We start from the raw sequence: 19,482 nt of genomic DNA, 5'->3' as shown, positions 1-19,482 counted from the left end.
GTCCACAGACCTCCATCTGCTTCAGCAGTCTGCTGCGGTCATCCTTGAGGTGACTCCTGGCTTCCAGCTCATACTCCAGGTCCTTTAGCGTCTGCTCCAGAAGCTGCCTTTTTGTGAGTCCTTCGTCCTGAGCTCTCTGGTAGGCCCGTACCTCTTCCTCCATCAGCTGCATCTAGGAAAAGAGACAGCTGGGGTGGTTTTCTGGGGGGCATCGGGAGCATAGAGACCTCCACAAGACAGTGCAAAGGCTGACCCCACAAAAGGAAGATCTGGTGGACCCCCATAATACGGGAGATCAGAAGACTCTGTGCAAGTCCTACCTCCCTCTGGGCCTCAGCTTCCTTTTTGTTAAAAAATAAAGTGGGGGGGCGGCGGTGGTTTCCAGCTACAGGCAGCAACCTATTAGGTTACAAATTCTATTTGGTAGATGTTGACCATCATTTTGTAATTAAATAGAACAGAAGAAATATCCGAGTATTTGCAAATACTGGTTTGTAAATCTTTTGTACCAGATACTCACATATGTGTGCCGATGAGTGTATTCCTGGGTTGCAATGCAAGATGTAGTTCTTTTCTTTCTTCTTCTTCTTTTGAGATGGAGTCTTGCTCTGTTGCCCAGGCTGGAGTGCAGTGGCACGATCTTGCCTCACTGCAGCCTCCACCTCCCAGGTTCAAACAATTCTCCTGCCTCAGCCTCCCAAGTAACTGGGATTACAGGTGCATGTCATCATGCCCTACTAATTTTTGCATTTTTAATAGAGATGGAGTTTCGACATGGTGGCCAGGCTGGTCTTGAACTCCTGACCTCAAGTGATGCCCACCTCGGTCTCCCAAAGTATTGGGGTTACAGGTAGAGCCACCATGCGTGGCTGAATGCAAAATATAGTTCTTACTAGGTCATGTTAAAAACGCTCGAGAGCCCCTGAACGAAATACATGTTTCCCAGAGGATAATTTGTTGCCCACCTGTATCACTGTCACCTCGAAAGGGATTTAAACTTAGTGTAAAAAAAAAAAAAAACATACAACTAAATTAATGACCACAAAACAACCTACTGGCACGAAACCTAACGATATACACAGGCACGTTAGGGAAAGCCACTGCTTTGCAGAAAATAATCAGCTATCAGAATTTACGGTGTTGGTTTCTTTTCGCCCACAAGGTGGCGCTCCACTGACAGCTCTGAAGAAAGTGCAACCGACAAAACAGCTTGATTCACAAGGGCCAGTCTGTGTCTTGCACTTCTCTGCAAGTTCAAGTGCACAGTAGGTCTTCCGTAAACATCTGCGTGGGCTGATCCAGTGAAGCCCCAGGCTGTCTGCTTTGTTCTAAGTGTCCTACCCTCTTGGAGTTGGCAGAGTACTAGGTAGAGCTAGTCTCAGAAATAGAATAGGCCGGGGTTCTGTTTCCTTCAGTGCCTAAGAAAGCACGTGGCAAACTCCACTACAGAATGCCACCCTTCTGGGACGTCTGCCACAGGGGAGCTGGAAAGCCCCAGGTGAGGTAGCTTCAGGAGACCCATGGGAAACCTGGGCAAATGTGTTCTTCTCCGGGAGGCTGACAGGAGCACACACCGTTTATTTCTATGAGAACAGCCTGGCCTTGAAGATGACGTCTCCAGATGGAGACCCTCATGTGATTTTTGTGGTAACCATGACAGACAGTACATGAAAGCACAGGATGAAAATCACCCCGTGGAAAAAGAAGGATGGGATCTTCTCTAGATACAGAGGGTATGCTACATTCCAGAGCATTTAAAAAAAAAAAAAAAAAAAATCACTCTATGACTCAGTTTCCTTATCTGCAACATTGGGATAATTATAAAACCCGCCTTCTAAAGCTATTATGAGAATCAAATGAGATGATACCCAAAAAGAATAAGGGTATGAGAGTCAGAAAGAATGACAGGCAAATGTGCAGCCTGTTTCCTTCCTATCCCCCTTCCTAATGTCCAAAGTGCCCCCCTCCACTGCTTAGCACAGCCCCGCCTTCCACACCCAGCAGGTCCCTTTTAATGCCCTGTAGGGCCCCCATTATACTCAGAGTCCTTGATGAGAGCAGGCAGAAGAGAATAATTAGCAAGAATAAGCAAACAACTTTTGAACGTCCTCGAGCTACCTCTAAGTAGTTAAAATCACCCTTTGCTAAAGAGGATTTAGAACATAAACTTAACAATGATAAACAGTAAGTCTCAATTCTCTAAAGATCATGCTCATCAGAGGCAGAATGGGTGAAAATGCCTATTTCTCTCAAAGCAAAGGCAGCAACTATTACAGCATTTAGAATGGACCCCTGTAGCTTTTGTTGTTTTTTTTTTTATAACCAGGATATTCAACTCAGCTCAATCAAACCACAAGATGAGAGGCAGTGAACAGCACTGAGCTTGAGATTTTTAAGGATCCAGAATGACCTTGGCTTGTTGACTGACTTCTGTTTTTTCTGAGACGGAGTTGCGCTCTGGTTACCCAGGCTGGAGTGCAATGGCACGATCTCGGCTCACCGCAACCTCCGCCTCCTGGGTTCAGGCAATTCTCCTGCCTCAGCCTCCTGAGTAGCTGGGATTACAGGCACGTGCCACCACGCCCAGCTAATTTTTGTATTTTTAGTAGAGACAGGGTTTCACCACGTTGACCAGGATGGTCTCGATCTCTTGACCTCATGATCCACCCGCCTCGGCCTCCCAAAGTGCTGGGATTACAGGCTTGAGCCACCGTGCCACTCTAGCATGGTAATCAAGGGTGGTATCTCACTGTAGTTTCCCTGCAGAATCATGAGGTGTCCCTGTCTGTCGCTCACATGGAAACAATGTCTCACAGGGCTGCGTCAGTGAGAAAAATCTAGGAAGGGCCATCTTTCTTTTCCTTGCAAGGAATCTGTGTTTTGGAATGACTGCTCTTTTATAAACAACACTGGTCTCCAACTGGCCTTAACTAGTCTCTCTGGACCTCAGTTTCCTTATCTAACTAGAGGATCTCTACATTTTCTTCCAACCCGAGGATTCTATCATTTAAAAAAAATCATTATATAAAAAGAAATGGGAAGTACTTTTGGGGTCATTGTGACACTACGATCTTTTAAAGTCAAAACAGCCCAGGTGCTTGTTGGTGTTCTGGCAAAAATCGGAATCTTTGTGCCTGGGCTGTAGTCACGAACATGATTTCTTTTTAACGCCACAGAGAACTGTGATGTCGTGTGCTAATTTCAGTTCTTACTTGGGGTCCTCTATCATATGACTCTGAGCCAGAGGGGATCTGTTATGAGGGGCCTTTCAGAGTGTCCCAGAAGCCTGCAATACATACCTATTGTTCTTTTACACAGTTTCAGCACTGACTCACGGGTGACTTTTCTTTGATCGTCGAATAAACTATAGTTTGTTTTTTTAATTGTTTTCCTGTGGAATCGTGGTGCTCTTGGCACTGTTCAAAAAAACCCATAAACTTTAAAATTTAAGAAAGGGTCATTAATATTTACGAAGGGTCTGGGATGTACAGACTTGCTACTACACAGTTTTATATTATCTCACTTAATTATTAAGTCATAATATTTGGTATATTTTTAAAGATGTAGAAACATGCTCAGAAGACTGGGGTTACTTGCTCCAAGTGACGAAGCAGGCAAGAGGTACGGCTAAAATCAGCATACACTGTGCTTGCATTTGGAAGCCTCCAGCTTTCCGGTAAAACAATCAAGAACATCCCCTTTCTTTTTCTCAGTTCTTTAGAAGACAAGCCTGAAGAGAGCTAACATTTGGGATTCTTTGCTGTGTTGTTCTTAAATATAAAACCAACGTTTTAATAATTTCAGCACTCATAAATTCCCGAGGATTTCTTTTAGTCACCATCATTGTTGTTCTGAAACTCTTGTCCGCCACCCTCATCCCCAAAAAAGTCTGTATTTTCAAAAATGAATGGCCAAAAAACAGTCAGTTACTGTAATCCCTGTTCCAGCATTAAATTAAAACAGGAAGGCATATAAATAATCATCTGGACACAGCTGGGCACATCACGGCTGCTCCATAAACGGCAGCTAAACATTTCAGGCGAAAAACTATAGATTCGTCCAGAAAATGTTCAGGTTAAAGCTGTGTCCGTTTCGCCTCGCAGTCCACTGGTGGGCCCTTTGTGCTCCAGAATGCCACTTGCCCAAAGAACCATCCAGAAAAGAAGGTGAAGAATGAAGAGTCAAGGAGAAAAGCCGTCTCATGAATCTACCCCCAAGTCCCTCATAGTTGAATTTCAGGGCAAAAAAATACTCTGGATAAGGGATAAAGGAAGAAAGGATCTGGCCAGCCATTACCTCATCCTGCATTTTCACAGCTGTGAGTTGGAACTTTTCTGCCTCCAGGGTTTTCTCCTTCAACTGTCTTTGCATTTCTGCGAGCTCCCTGCGATTTTTCTCCTTGTACTCGTCCAGCTGGTTCTGGAGCTCCAGGGTCGATATGCGGGAGGCCTCAACAATGTCTGCCATCTGAAAGAAGTGACACAGGCGTGAGCCCACCCTGGAATGCTCTATCTGAGACCGACACACAACACATCTCCTTTCCCCCTTTCTTCTCCAGCCTCCTCAAGGACAGCCGAGCGCCTGATCCTGAGCCGGCCAGGTGTGGGAACCTGTGAGTTGGAAGCAGCATGGAGGAGTGAGCAGGTACATCCTTTGGATCCAGGCACGCAGCCTCAGGGCCCTATGCCTCCTGTGCCACTTTCCAGTTCATGACTGGGGCACATCATTATCCTCCCTGGGCCCTGGCTGTGTTTGCGTTGGAAACACTGAAATCAAACCTACCGTACAGGGTTGTTGTCAGAATCAGTATCTATAGATACAGAGAAAACGTTATCGGCAGATACAGATAAAACTCTAGTTAGAAACAAAATAGCTAGTAAAGTGCCTGGTACCTAACATGCATCGGAAAACAGCAGACACCCGTGTCAGCTCCCAGAATACAGAAAGCCTGCCGGATGTGTGCCTTTCCCCTTCTGCGTACGTCGAGGCAGGGATGAAGAGAAAGAGCAGCAGCCACTGAGCTTTGAAGCTGCCTTCTGCACTCCTGGACAAGTAATAGGGATGCCAAACGCAGCCTCGGCACAGAGATGTTGGTTCTGACTCAGTCAACATTGGTTCCGTCTGCGGCACAGAGACGTTGATTCTGATTCAGTCAACACTGGTTCTGTCTGAAACACAGGCTTCTTCTACTGTTCAAAGGTGATTCTGGTGCCCAGAATCCAGAGGGTACCGGCATTAACGTTTTCTGGACCAATTTCTCTGTTATCTAGTCAACAAATCCAAAGAGCTGCCTCCAGGGACCTGCAAATCCCTGACACTTCTGTGCTTAGACCTAACTGCAGGTTTCCCAGGCTTTCACCAGACCCTCAGAGGGTGCTGGGTCCGACAGAGGCACCTGGCCCTACACCCCCTTTCCTCCTCCAGCGCCTCACCTCCTTCTGCAGTTTCTCGATGGTCTTGTCCAGGTCCCACCGCTCGTTCTCCATCTCGTTCTTCAGCCTTCTTAGCTGCTCCTTCTGCTCATTCTCCTCTTTCAGCTTCTCAGACAACTGTTTCTGCTCCTGGGTGGTCCAACTCAGATTTCTCTGCAGATGGCAGGGAAAGGACAGTTCTGTCACCTACCAACCAGGTAGCCACAAGGATGGGTGGCACAGGGTCCTTCCCAGTCATACTGCAAAGCAAACAGATCTGTTAAATCCATGAGAAGGAAGAAGATCAAGAGGACAGAAGGACATTGTTGATTCTGAAATCCAGAACCAAAAAGGAAAGTTGCCTTACCCAAAAACATTCACAGGAATGAAGGGGCAGACAAACAATGTATTACAGAAATACATGGTCAAAGCTGCTGGTGGTGGGACCGGGACAGTGTCTAAAAACCTGAATATTCGTGCTTGAAAATCGAGGTGAGCTCGTATATTACAACCATCTAAACTTACTCGGCAATTTATATCCTATGATACACAGCATCACACCTAATATTCCAGTATTTACTGGGCTGTGTGGATGATTCTTACAGTTGGAATAACTAAAAATGAATCGCTGTGAAAAGAGAACACCACCCCACAGAACCAAGGTCCACTTGGGTAAAGGCAGTTGAACACAACAGAATCCATGAATTGGACTCAGACTCAGGCAAAAGGGAACTTGGAAACCCGCCGACTGATGAACTTGATGAACAGACGGTGCTGAATGGAAGGGACACTAGGCAGATCAAGTACTGGTCAGGTAGGTGGTTATTTATTGAATCAGCACCAAACGGCCAGCGCCTACCATAAAACACAACCATCTTGAATATACGACTCCCCTTGGCTCCCTGAGGATCTCATCTCACAACGTCACACAGGCTTAAGTCCTTTATGCAAACAACATGTAATTCCAACCTAAAATCCTAAAATACTATAGGAAGGTTACGGTGGCTTCTTTGAATGGCTAAGCGTTAGGGCTGGGTATGGGAAGAGTAAGAGGCACAGCTCAGAACAGAGCAACCTGACTCAGACACAGGCTGGCTCATCTCGAAAACCTCAGGAACCGAGGGCTGACTGTGGGCCCGACAGGAACAGCTCCGGGCCTTCCAGGTCAGTGGCTGCACAAGAACAATGCTTTGTATTTGTACAGAGCTTAACAGTTTACAAGCTGCAGCCACGGGCAGTAACCGAGGAGCTTGAAAACATTCCAAAGCACTTGGGACTCTGCTGCTTTGCAGAGCATAGGAAGCGATCTGCTCTGCCAACCACGTGACGTGGGGCAAAAACACCACCCGTGGCGGCTTCCGGTCCCTGGGCTCTGCTGGGCTGGCTGCGCTTTGAGAAGCAGCCAACCTGGCTGGGCTGCTGAATTTAATTGCTGCAGGGAACCAGGGTCAACAAAAGCTGTTGGGGAAAACAGGGAAGCAAAAACAAAGGTAATCAGAAGTTCAGCGTGGGGGGAGTCAGCAGGAGCGGCCCCAGCACAGCTACCGCTGGGCACCCACCAGTAGCAGGGTGAAACCTGGGGCTTCTGTTGATAGCTGATATAGCGGCGTCCGGGCAAAGGGTGAGGAGGAGTTACAGAACCAGTGAGGTATGAGACAAAACCTTCAAAACACGTGTCCTAACAATGTCAGCTCAAAGGGCCCACAATGGCTTCCTGTAGAACCTTCTGGAGGCAACTCAACCCTCTCCCGCTAGGAATCCCCCAGCCTCTCTTTATCCTCCTCTTAGACCCCAGCTCCCAGGGCCTCAGGCAGCAGACAAGCCCACCCAGTTCTGCTCAGCCTCCATGTGGCTTGTGCATGCATTTCTGCTCCACTCCCGGCTCAGGCAGGGCTGCCTGGCACCTTCTCCTCACCACAAGAGACACCTGAGTCTCACCACTCCGGACCTAGGGGCCTGCCAACACCCCCCACCACAACACACCTACATCGCCCAGAAGAATAAGCTTGCTACATTATTTTTAACTCATTTTTTGTATGCTGGCCTCTTTTGCAAGATAGTAAGCTCTGTAAAGGCAAGGGAGAGATTTTCTGTCTATCTGGGTATGTTCACTATTAGGCGTATGATAAACACTTACTGTTAAAAATGAATGCCTATCCCCAAAAGCGATTCCAAGGCTTCTTATGTTAGAATCACCAAGTAAAGAAGGGATATCCGTACTTAAAATGTAGATTCCAGCTTTTTCTGATGGAATCATGATTTTTCTTAGCATGGGACCCATCAGCATTTGCATTTGAAAACTCCTCAGATAATTCCACTATGTACTAAGGTTTAGAAACACTGTTGAGGGCCGGGCACGGTGGCTCATGCCTGTTATCCCAGCACTTTGGGAGGCCGAGGCGGGTGGATCACGAGGTCAAGAGATCGAGACCATCCTGGTCAACATGGTGAAACCCCGTTTCTACTAAAAATACAAAAAATTAGCTGGGCGTGGTGGCGCGTGCCTGTAATCCCAGCTACTCGGGAGGCTAAGGCAGGAGAATTGCCTGAACCCAGGAGGCGGAGGTTGCGGTGAGCTGAGATCACGCCACTGCACTCCAGCCTGGGTAACAAGAGCGAAACTCCGTCTCAAAGAAAAAAAAAAAGAAACACTGTTTAGTACAAAGATTTGCCTCCTCTGTTATTCAAGAAATAGATCCCAGTAAGTCACTGCTGAGAAAGCGTCCCAAATTCACATGAAAAGAAGCAAACTTGGCAACTTTGCATTTTTCTGACCTTTCATGTAGACATATTAGAAGTGAAATGCTCTGTAGCTACAGAGACTCTATTCCCAAGGCCAGCAATACAAGCTCCTCGGTGAATAAGGAGGTGAAAATCCGGGGGAGACAGATCAGGTTAGAGAGAGAATCTGAAACACAACACTGGGAGATGTAGGGTAAGTGTCCCTGAGCCTGGAGACCATTTTCTGTCAGCAGACACAGAGACTTTTACCCGCTGACTGAGGTCCCGATTAGCTCAAATTAACAACCAAGATGCAGGTGAGCCCGCGGGTGTCAAGGAATGGAACGAGCAGCTTCACCAGAAGGAAGCTGGGCTTCTCGGAGCCCCTGCCACTCAGCATCTGGGGGTTGCAATAGGGGAAGCCTTTGGCCCTTTTTCCTCAGTTGTGTCAATACTCAAAAGTCCAATGGGGAGGAAGGTAAAGGCCTAGGGAAAACGTGTGCACCATTATCCCTTCCTGAAGGAAAGAACTGTGGTTTCTCCAGAGAAGTTTCCTTTACTGCCCCATCTGCGGAAGGCACTTTTAAATAGAATCATAGACGCCTTGCCTTAAATGCGGTGCCAGTAGCCCTAGGCAGCAGCGCAGCCCCGAAGCAAGTGGTCAGTCAGGGCTTGCGCAAACCAAGAAGGGCATCTTTATGGCCCTCTGCTACTTTTTAACGGAGTCACGGTAAACCAGACATACGTTTACCACGGTCTCCAGCTACTATTTAAAGAAATCTATTTATCTTACCCGAAGATGCCATAGACTCATAAGCACAGACACAGAAGAACACCAGCTACTTCTTCCTTTCCTCAAGGGCCAAACCAAAAACAGAAGCTGAGTATCCAGTTTCCAATTTTAAAAGAAAACATTTCGGGGTGATGGTGCTTTTTTCATGGCATTACTTTTATGACCAGATAATTCAGGTAAAGAGAGCGAAACTGTCAGGCCCATTTAAAATTCTTGCCAGCTGTCCTGCCAGCGCCTGACACGGCCACGCACCGCACGACGCACTCCCACCGTCTCCGCACCACCGCGAGAACGGGCCTCAACCAAAGTAACATGTCAGGGATGATTTCCAGAGGTGGGGGTGGGTCTTTAGACCCCAAGGCCATCATCTGTTCTGTGCACTAAATTAACCACGAGCCCCAGATTCCCAGCTGGGGAACAACTTCCATATGTGTGAAAAGTTTCTGTTTCACCAAAGGCAAAGATCTGAGAGAGACCCATAGCTGCACCTGGCACTTGGTGTGGACATACCATAAGGGTACAGGTGCTTGTCCCCATAGAATACCAATGTTTTTCCTTTCTTTCTGCCCCCAACCAGCTCACAAATTTAAACCCCACTCCGGCAGCCAGGATGGGTCACAGGAACCAACCTAAGCCTTAAACAGCAGCACAACAAAACTGCGATCCACACAAAATCAACTTCACAGAGTTTTGTAAAGAAGATCTAGATTTGGGCTGGGCGCGGTGGCTCAAGCCTGTAATCCCAGCACTTTGGAAGGCCGAGGCGGGTGGATCATGAGGTCAAGAGATCGAGACCATCCTGGTCAACATGGTGAAACCCCGTCTCTACTAAAAATACAAAAAATTAGCTGGGCATGGTGGTGCGTGCCTGTAATCCCAGCTACTCGGGAGGCTGAGGCAGGAGAATTGCCTGAACCCGGGAGGCGGAGGTTGCGGTGAGCCGAGATCGTGCCATTGCACTCCAGCCTGGGTAACAAGAGCAAAACTTCGTCTCAAAAAAAAAGAAGATCTAGATTTAAAGAAATTTTTAAAAATCTAAGTGAAGGCAGTCAGACATTGAACTCAGGAAAAAGTGAACTTTACTATATGTAAACATGAGCTTTGTCCCGAGAGGAGGAGCAGCCACAGGCTTCTGATTTTGAGGGAGCGTCCCCAAGCTAGGCTGACCTGTGGGAATCCTTCCCCTCTCTCTACCCTAGGAGAGAAGCTGAATCCGTTGCAGGAGAGCTGCAACCAGGCATTTACAAATCTGAACCTGACTCGGCTCTTACCACTTTTTTTTTTTTTTTTGAGACGGAGTTTCCCTCTTGTTGCCCAGCCTGGAGTGCAATGGCGCGATCTCGGCTCACCACAACCTCCGCCTCCTGGGTTCAGGCAATTCTCCTGCCTCAGCCTCCCGAGTAGCTGGGATTACAGGCACATGCCACCATGCCCAGCTGATTTTTTGTATTTTTAGTAGAGATGGGGTTTCACCTTGTTAACCACGATGGTCTCGATCTCTTGACCTCGTGATCCACCTGCCTCAGCCTCCCAAAGTGCTGGGATTACAGGCGTGAGTCACTGCGCCCGGCCGACTCTTACCACTTTTAATGTCCCCAGTTCACCTATCCCTGAGTACGAGTGAGTCCTGAATAGAAAACCTGAATAACAATCTTCCCCTTAGACAACTCTCAAAAACACTGGCTTCTATCTCCTCAGAAACTCACCTGACAGATGGAAGCAACAACCTGAGAGCCAACAGGAGGAGAACACACGTGCATCACGCTGAGGTCACGGTGCAGTCACTCAGAACTGCAGTGCAGACCTTTCTTGAGAATGTACTTCAAATGAGAAAATCTAATTTTCTAAGGACCTACTGATTTTGAATACGATAGCTACCCAGTTTCAAGGAAATCAGTTCCTCCTGCCTCTCTGAATGGCCATCCTGAAGGACTGTAATCTAAGGAGAGCATTTGCCCAGAGCAGAAGGGAAATTGGCTTCTGCCAAAAAGCAGACTCCACACGGCCTTGGGGGCCAATCCTGCCGGCCTTCTCACACAATTCATACTTTATCTTTGGAAAGCTGTCAAGCTTTGTAGCGTCTAAGCCGAGGTCTCTCTCCCTTGGCACGGCTGACACCTGCGGCCACATGATTCTTGGTAGTGGGGGCTGTCCTGCACTTTGTAGGGTGTTTAACAGCAGCCCTGTTTGCCCCTCAGGAGATGCCAGCAGCATCTCCCCACTTGTGACATCCAAAATTGTGTTCGGGCATTACCAAATGCCCCCCAGCGGAGAACTGCTGGTCTAAACGAATCGTTCAAATAACCGAGTGATCTTTATAGCTGAAATGGAGCCACCCGGAAAGAAAGGGCCGAGGACCATCTCCACACGTCCCTCCCGTGTTGTGTCTCTGGGCATTCTTCACGAGGGAGTAATGACAGCAGCCCCTGGTGTTTACCTGAGCAGCCTCCAGCTCACTCTCCAGGGCCCTTCTGGCTGACACGGCTTCTTTCTCTTCCTTTCTGGCGTGCACAAGGGCCTCCTCTAATTGTCGTATTTCTCCCTGCAATGAAACGCTGGGTCAGCGTGCACTTCGAGGTGTGCTGTACCTACGAAACTGACTCGGTGGAATGAAATGAACACTGAAGACACCCACACACATGGCAGCGGCTATGGTCACAACGTGTCTGTCATGGACCCAAGGCGGCACACAGCAGCTGTGTTCTGGGATGTGTGCACCTGTCTGCAGCTGTGGATCCAGTTCTTAGCCAGGTGTGAACATCCACATTATCTCAGGTGACTTTTTTTTTCTTTTTTTTTAAGAGACAGGGTCTCACTATGTTGCTTAGGCTGGTCTCACTATGTTGCTTGAACTCCCGGGTTCAAGTTATGCTCCCTCCCACCTCTCGGCCTCCCAAGTAGCTGGGATTACAGTCATGAGCCACCAGGCCCAGCTGGGGTAATTTTTTAAATATACAAATATCCAGCCTTATTCCTGGACATGTGAAAATAGTAGGTATTGAGTGGACCCACGTGGTCCTGACCACCCACCCAGGTGGTCCTGATGGATGACTGCTGTGGTTCGAATGTGTCCCCCAAAAAGCGAGTGCTGGAAGTTTAATTGCCATTGTAATGGTATGAAAAGGTGGGACCTTTAAGAGGGGATTAGGCCATGAAGGCAGGGTTCATGCTATTATCACAGGAGACAGTTCCTGGTCGATGGACACATGTGGCCCCGTCTGGCCAGTCAGTTCCCCGTTCCACCTCTGCCCTTCTGCCGTGTGATGCCATTCACACTGTGACACAGAAAGAAGGCCCTCACTAGACGCTGGCACCTTAATATGAGACTTCTCAGCCTCCAGAACCGTGAGAAATACATTTCTACTGTTTCTAAATGACCCGGCTGCGGTATTCCCTGACGGCGGCACAGAACAGACGGCAGTGACCATGTGTGTCTCCCCCTTCACTGTCAGCACCCTCTCCTGCTGCTGAGAGTGTGCGTCTCTCACTCACAGCTGCCCACTGCTAGAGGTCTGGCCAACCAGATAATTGGCTTATTAAAATCAGTGTAACTTCAAAAACATCAACTATGAGTTAAAAAAAAAAATCGTCCTGAGTGAGAGTCGGCCTAATGGTGGTGTTAAGGCAGACTTTTCAGGTGGAGGCGTCCGCGAAGCCGTGGAAGGCTGGGCGTGTCTGGCATCTGGGCGCATGGGGACTCCTGTGCCTAGACCTGTGTTCCCACCTGACCTCACATCCCTGTTCCCAGGCCATTACCAGGGGGACACAGCAGTGGCTTGCAGAGAGGATGTATTCAATATTGCCTTGACCTTCCCTACTCAATTATGACAATAAATCCTTTCCCCACTTCTGAAGTCACTTACGTCGGAAACGAGGAGCAGCTGCTGCCAAAGCTGGGCCTGGGCCCGGCGAGCCTCACCTCATACTTCTTGAGCGTTTCCTTTGCCTTGGCTTCATCTCCTTGCAGGTCTTCGATCTGCCTTTGAAGCTGAGCAACTCTCCGCTCCAGCTCTGCATTTCTCCCCTGCAGCTTCTCATTCTCCTCCCGCAGAAGCTTCACACGCATTTCAGTCTCCACCTGGTCTTGCTCTGAAGTGTTGCTCCTGCTGGCCAGGACCTCGACATTCTGTTAAAAACACAGGGCACCAGTGTCAAGGAGCTGTCCCCAAGCTGGGAGAACGGCTGGCATCTATGAAAAACCCATTGTGCCTATTCAGCCAGGCCCTGTGCTGAGCCGGGGTCAGCAACCCACAGCCTGCAGGCCAAACCCAGCCCTCCACCTGCTCTGAGAAGCGCAGCGTTACTGGAACGTAGCCATGCCCATCCATCTGCAGAGTGTCTGCGGTTGCTTTCAAGCTACAACGGTAGGGCTGAGTGGAGGCAACAGAAACACCAAAGCCTATGATGTCACAAAGCCTAAAATGTTGACTCTCTGGCTCTTTATAGAAAAAGTTTACCAACCCTTGCCTGTGTTAAGATCCTTACAAGGGATTTCAACCTTTTAACAATTCTTTATTTTTTTTTTCTTTTCTTTATTACATTTTAAGTTCTGGGGCACACGTGCAGAATGTTCAGGTTTGTTACACATGCCACGGTGGTTGGCTGCATCCATCACCCCATCATCTACATTAAGTATTTCTTCTAATGCTGTCCCTCCCCTATGCCCCCAGCCCCTGCTATCCCTTCCCTAGCCCCCCACCCCCTGACAGGCCCCAGTGTATCATGTTCCCCTCCCTGTGTCCCTGTGTTCTCATTGTTCAACACCCACTTATGAGTGAGAATATGCAGTGTTTGGTTTTCTTTTCTGTGTCAGTTTGCTGAGAATGATGGCTTTCAGCTTCATCCATGTCCCTGCAAAGGACATGAACTCATCCCTTTTTATGGCTGCATAGTATTCCATGGTGTATATGTGCCAAATTTTCTTTATCTAGTCTATTACTGATGGGCATTTGGGTTTGGTTCCAAGTCTTTGCTATTGTGAACAGTGCTGCAATAAACATATGTGTGCTTGTGTATTTATAGTAGAATAATTTAAAATCCTCTGGGTATATACCCAGTAATGGGATTGCTGGGTCAAATCGTATTTCTATTTCTAGATCCTTGAGAAATCACCAACCCTTTTTATTCTTACTGCCACCTTAAATGTGAGGAAACTGAGACTTGGGTAGTTTAAGTAACTTTCCCAAGATCACGTAGGAGGAACTGCATTCAGGCAGCCCAAACCCAGAACCTGTCTTCATAACCCTCACCTTCTCATGTGTCCACTTCCTTGCCCCATTTGCATGGGCAGGGCCTTTAAAAGAAGCTCTTGAGGAAGGGCAGCTTTGGAGTACAGCTTTTTTCATGTGCAATATAAAACAAATTTAAATTAGCTTAAATTCGGATACAGTTCATGGCATAAGCTCTAGGTATGCTGCACACAATTCACAACAGAAAGGAAGGACGATCTCAGGATGGTTACTGTTGATTCCAGATGTCACAGGGGCTTTGTGTTCTTTGGATTAGCACTTTGAAGTGATGGGAAAGGGTCCTGCCCAGCGTTCCACCTCTCCAGACAGATCTCTTGCCTGTCCTCCATTTCTCCATCGCTACAAAGACGCCAGTATCAGCAAATCTCATGCCTTCAATACAATGCTACAGATGCGTACAATTAAAGCAAGGCCCGGGGAGGATAAGGTCAGGCTGTCAAAGTCCACATCACAGCCCATGTGGGAGTCGTATCTGCTAGAACTGCTCACTTGTAGGGCCTTTTGGAAAGATCTGTACATCGTCTAACAGTACAGCAAGCTTGTTATCCTGAACCTAACCAGTTAGAGAGTTTGAGCACCTTTTCATGGCGCAAATGTTCAATTCTATACAACAGAGAAAGCCCATAGGAGCAAAGCAACTGAGTTAGATTGAAGTTAGCTGGCAAAGCTATGAGAAAACTAGGTGTCAGGCAGCTGGGATTTCTCAGGAATATCAGAATTTCATCTCCTAACGAAACCAGCAAGAGGACAAGTCACAAAGATGTACAGAGAAGAAGTAAAGTGTGGTCGAAAACTTGAGGAAGGATTTAAAGAATCCAGTAACTGGTCAGACCAGAGAAAGAAAGAGAAAAGTCTAGTTGCCCATTTCTGCCCCATCTTTCCCATTAACATGTGAGATAAAGTTACAGTTATCAAGACAGAGCGGTACTGGCATGACGGTAAGCATACAAATCAAGGAAACAGAATTAGGTGTTCAGAAATAAACCCCTATATTTATAGCCAATGGATTTTCAACAGGGGTGCCAAGATGATCTAGTACGGTAAAGAACAGCCTTCAACAAATCACGCTGGGTCAACTGATATCCACATGCAAAAGAATGAAGTCAGACCCCTTCCTCACACCATACACAAAAATTAACTCAAAATGGATCACAGGTCCAAATGTAGGATCTAAAACTATAAAACTCTTAAAACACAGGAGCAAATATTTGTGACCTTGGGTGAGGCAAAGGCTACTTAGCCACAACACCAAAAGCACAACTGACAAAAGAACTAACAGATAAATTAAGCTGCTTCAAAATGTAAAACTTTCCTGCCGCCAATGATGCCACCAACAGTGAAAAGACAACCTCCAGAGGGAGAGGACATACAAGTCATACTGAGGGAATGTGTTCTCTTTCTGGGTCCACAACGGGGCGCAGTTTTAAGGGCAAGAACTTCCTAGCGCCAGGCCCCCTTCCCATCTCTCTCCATCCGCGAGATTTAATGGTTTATGTTTAAATTTCGCAAGCTCGGGGAGAAAAAGTCAGTCACTCCAGCGGAAGTTCTAAGGAACTCCTTTCTTGGCCTGGGGTCTTAGAGGAGGTGGGGTTCCTCCCAGGTTAGAAGCCCCCTTCTTCCACACCCCTTCAGACTCCATGTTTGGGTCCCCTTCCACGAACACTCCCTTCGTGGAAGCAGTCTTTCTCTCTCCTGGATTTTCCCACTGGAGTCCCCTTCCACACTCTCTGGTGGAAGCCTGTCTTCTCCACCTAAACGCCATCTCTCTATTCCCTAACACTCTCTGGAAGCTGCTTTCCTCTCCTGGATTCCATCTTTCTAGATTATCTCACTCAGTGTGTATGCCACCACAGCTGGCTAATTTTTTTTTTTTTTTTTTTTTGAGACAGAGTCTTGCTCTGTCATCAGGTGCCAGGCTGGAGTGCAGTGGTGCAGCCTGTTTCTTTCTCTCTAAGTAAATCACTTTCTACAAACACTTCTGAGGCCAGCATTTACTGCACACTACGCCATGGTCCCCTCTCATTCTTGAGAGGGCAGGAGACCAAGAACCTGGAGAAACATCCTCTCAGGGGAGCTGAGGGCACCCTGAACCCCTAAACCCCAATATTATAATATATCTAATAAAGGACTCATATCCAGAATATATAAATTATTTTTTAACTTAATAATAAAAAGGTTTAAAAATTCATTTTTAAAATGAGGGCTAAGCTCTGTGGCTCATGCCTGTAATCTCAGCATGAGATTAAATGAGATTAAATGGTGCAGCTACTTTAGAAAACAGTTTGCCAGTTCCTCAAACTGTTACACAGAGTTATGGTATGACCTGGCAATTTCACTCCTTGATATGTAGGTAAATAAAAACAAGGGGCCAGGCACAGTGGCTCATACCTGTAATCCCAGCACTTTGGAAGGACAAGACAGGCAGATCACCTGAGGTCAGGAGTTCAAGACCAGCCTGGCCAACATGGTGAAACCCCGTCTCTACTAAAAATACAAAAAATTAGCCAGGCATGGCAGGTGCCTGTAATCCCAGCTACTTGGGAGGCTGAGGCAGGAGAATGGCTTGAACTTGGGAGGTGGAGGTTGCAGTGAGCCAAGATCGTGCCATTGTACTCCAGCCTGGGGGACAAGAGTGAGACTCTGTCTCAAAAAAAAAAAAGAAAGAAAAGAAAAGAAAACATAAACATAACATACCTTCGCATAAAAACTTGTATATGAATGTTTATAGCAGCCTTATTCACAGTATCCAGTAAGTGGAAGCAATCTAAATGTCCATCACAGAGTGAATGGGTAAACAAAATATGGCATATCCCTACGATGGAATATTATTTGGCCATTCAAAGGAATGAAATATCAATACATCCTACAACACAGATAAACTTTGAAAATATCCTAAAGAAAAGAAGCCAATTGCCTGTAATCCCAGCACTTTGGGAGGCCGAGGCGGGTGGATCACGAGGTCACGAGATCGAGACCATCCTGGTCAACATGGTGAAACCCCGTCTCTACTACAAATACAAAAATTAGCTGGGCATGGTGGCGCGTGCCTGTAATCCCAGCTACTCGGGAGGCTGAGGCAGGAGAATTGCCTGAACCCAGGAGGCGGAGGTTGCGGTGAGCCGAGATCGCGCCGTTGCACTCCAGCCTGGGTGACAAGAGCGAAACTCCGTCTCAAAAAAAAAAAAATTAAAAAATTTAAAAAAAAATGTTAAAAAAGAAGGTTAGGCAAATTTAAGACGTATTTACTTGGCTACACAAGAAACTTAACGAAGACTGGCTATGAGGAAGGAAACCGGGCTGTGTGGGGAAGAGCGGAAACAAGTTTTCAACTGCAAATCCTTTTGAAATTTTTAAATTTTGAACTATGGAAATTCAACATGTACTACAATTTTTTAAAATAAATATACATTTTCTTTTAAAAGCCAGACCATCAGTGGTCACAGGAACTCAAGAGAACAACCTGCCTCCTAGGCCAAGTTCTCACGTCCTCCAGCCTCTAGAAACCCTTCCTTTGTCTTTTCATGGGTACTTCTGGGCCGTGAAAGATAGCGGAGCCGGAGCCCCAGGAGCAGCTGTACAAACAGAGCATAGCGCCAACTCTCCCACGCTGGTTTACGTGGTTAAGCAATTCCCTTTCACCACATCTAGCTGGGAGAGTGAAAAAGGCCCAGATGGTCCAGGACCTGCAACTACACGAGTGTTTCTCCAACTTTTCCACTCTGGCCACCCCGAGGCAGAGAAGTCCAATGTGGGGCGGTGAGACACATCCGAGGGGACGGCAAAGAACTGCTTTCCAGGCTTGGCTTTTTCCATCATGAATGAATGTGAATTTTACCTTCAACACCACAGCACTTTGCATCCTACTGTGTCTCCTTTCATATGACAGACACTGTTTTCCTGGTATTCCGGGAAGTGGTGTCACATTCACCCCATGATTTGCCAGGCACTCTCCTCCCCGCCCACCCAGGACACACACACGTGTCCCACCCTGAATAACACAGACATAAATCACCTCAAGAATGGAATTCTCATTTACACTTCTAAACATGCTTCTCTATTCATTCACAATGCTTCTCTGTGCACAAACCCAGGCTGTGCCTCTTGCTGGGTGGGTCTTCCACTGGGTCTGGCCTCACAGAGCCTTAGTTTCCTAACTGTAGAAGGGAGATGAGGTCACCGACCTCATAGGTTATTGTAAATACCTAGTTAAGTGGAATTACGGCTCTCGTGGCAGCCCTTCTCGTTACTCCTAGGCCAACTAAACTCACATCTGTTTCCCAAAGGGAACGACTTCACACAGCTTACCTGCTGTGGTTTCAGATCTTCATACTTGGTTTCAGGCCACAGTCTGCACTGTTTTTTGTTTTGTTTCTAGATGGAGTCTTGCTCTGTCGCCAGGCTGGAGTGCAGTGGCGTGATCTTGGCTCACGGCAACCTCCGCCTCCCGGGTTCAAGTGATTCTCCTGCCTCAGCCTCCCGAGTAGCTCGGACTACAGGTGCATGCCACCACACCTGTCGAATTTTTATATTTTTCATAGAGACAGGGTTTCACCATATTGGCCAGGCTGGTGTCGGACTCCTAGTCTCACGATCCACCGGCCTCGGCCTCCCAAAGTGCTGGGATTACAGGCATGAGCCACCGCACCCGGCCACCTGTACAATTCTTACCAGCTAAAAAAATCAAGCCTACACTTCTTAAAACAGAGAGTTGAGATCTTCCAACAGTCCTTCCAGGGAGACTGCACTGCACAAACAAGATGACACCCATCTTGTTTCAAGGGTAAGTCAGGTTTCTTGGTTGGCTAATTTCTGAAAAACTTAGCCCCATTTCCCAGTCAAGGGTAATGTGGTAAACTGAGGGCAACTAAGAAGAACATTCTAAAACAGGACAAACAGCATGCTTCAACATGCCGAACTGCTAAACTTCCTCTCCTGCAAAGACAGTTGACTCTTAACCATATGCTTCAATTACCGATTTTAAAAGAAGGAGAAAAGAACTCTAACGATGATATCTCACACACACACACACACACACACACACACACACACAAGACAGCAAAATCCCAGTCTCTACCATACCGCCATTCATTGCGAGTAATCACCTGCCTGCAGGCTGGCACAGTTTCCACAGTTTCATGGGTTAACACCCACATTTACTAAGTGTTCACACTGGCCCCTGGAGCCAGAGGAGACAAGCACAAAACCCCCACCATGGCACCATAAATGTCCCCATCTTCTTGTTCTGCCTGGCTCAGGAGCACTCACTGTAGGAACAGGGACCCAACACCTTGGACAGGCTTGCTCCTGA

At 47.3% G+C, this 19,482-nt stretch overlaps 1 protein-coding gene across 7 annotated transcripts in view; it reads right to left on the bottom strand.

Moving 5' to 3' along the window:
* CGNL1 (cingulin like 1) overlaps positions 1–19,482 on the bottom strand; it is a 181,996-nt gene that overhangs the window by 23,486 nt on the left and 139,028 nt on the right. For all 7 annotated transcript variants that reach the window (XR_013520659.1, XR_013520658.1, XM_078333248.1 and 4 more), the window contains 5 exons: positions 12,845–13,051; positions 11,363–11,467; positions 5,433–5,585; positions 4,297–4,467; positions 11–172 (listed from right to left, as the gene is read on the bottom strand). Coding sequence is in view for 5 of the 7 variants with exons in the window: in XM_078333248.1 (XP_078189374.1) it covers positions 11–172; positions 4,297–4,467; positions 5,433–5,585; positions 11,363–11,467; positions 12,845–13,051 (798 nt within the window). In the remaining 2 variants the exon portion in view is untranslated. The remainder of the gene's footprint in view (positions 1–10; positions 173–4,296; positions 4,468–5,432; positions 5,586–11,362; positions 11,468–12,844; positions 13,052–19,482) is intronic.

Source organism: Callithrix jacchus, chromosome 8 (genome assembly GCF_049354715.1).
Source record: "Callithrix jacchus isolate 240 chromosome 8, calJac240_pri, whole genome shotgun sequence".
In the NCBI taxonomy this organism is placed as follows: Eukaryota; Metazoa; Chordata; class Mammalia; order Primates; family Cebidae; genus Callithrix; species Callithrix jacchus.
This window is presented reverse-complemented; position numbering and strand designations above follow the sequence as displayed.